Below are 640 nucleotides of genomic sequence, written 5' to 3' on the forward strand. Positions count from 1 at the left end.
CTCGAACTTGGAAGCGAACGAAAAGACGTCCGTCGAATATGTGGAGTAATCCCCCACCCGCTTTTCGGTCAAAAAGGATTCTTCTCTGCACACAAACAAGTTAATTAAATCAATTCAATTAATTTAATTTAATTTAATTTAATTTAATTAATTAAATTAATTAAATTAAATTATATAATTAATTAATTAGTTGAGTGGGAGAGATAGAAGAGATGGAATGGCTTTGAGGCTGGCGAGAATCGGAGGTTTGAGGTCCTTTTCTTCGCGTTTAATGAAAGAGATGGATTTGAAGGCTTTTGTGGATTTAATTTGATGAAATAAAAGAATTTAAAGAAAATAAATTAATTTAAAATGTTTTTTTGGATTAAAAACGCCAAAAAGCGGCAGGAAAAGAGAGAAATACCTTTTCATCCCGCGGCGAAGCTCCCCCCCCGACAAGACCGAACGCAGCACTCGATTTGCTGTTTCTGCTGCAGCGCATGCATCTTTAAAAGTGACGAGAAGTCTTCTGGAAAGATCCACTTCTTTTTCTTTTGTTTCGGGGCTTTTTCCGGGAGAAAATGCTGCTTTTTTCCCGCTGCCGCTGCTGCTGCTGCTGCTGCTGCTGCTGGCGGCTGCAGCGGCGCACCACCCACAAACG

At 40.0% G+C, this 640-nt stretch overlaps 1 protein-coding gene across 1 annotated transcript in view; it reads right to left on the reverse strand.

Moving 5' to 3' along the window:
* Window positions 1-487: 487 nt before the first annotated feature.
* The window catches only part of ETH_00043200 (uncharacterized protein), a gene marked incomplete at both ends in the record, with an annotated part of 559 nt that continues 406 nt past the window's right edge, over window positions 488-640 (reverse strand). Inside the window, one exon of the mRNA XM_013373926.1 lies at window positions 488-638. Coding sequence (XP_013229380.1) covers window positions 488-638 — 151 coding nt within the window. The remainder of the gene's footprint in view (window positions 639-640) is intronic.

The sequence above is a fragment of the Eimeria tenella genome, genomic scaffold, assembly GCF_000499545.2.
Source record: "Eimeria tenella Houghton genomic scaffold, Eth_scaff1819, whole genome shotgun sequence".
NCBI lineage: Eukaryota > Apicomplexa > Conoidasida > Eucoccidiorida > Eimeriidae > Eimeria > Eimeria tenella.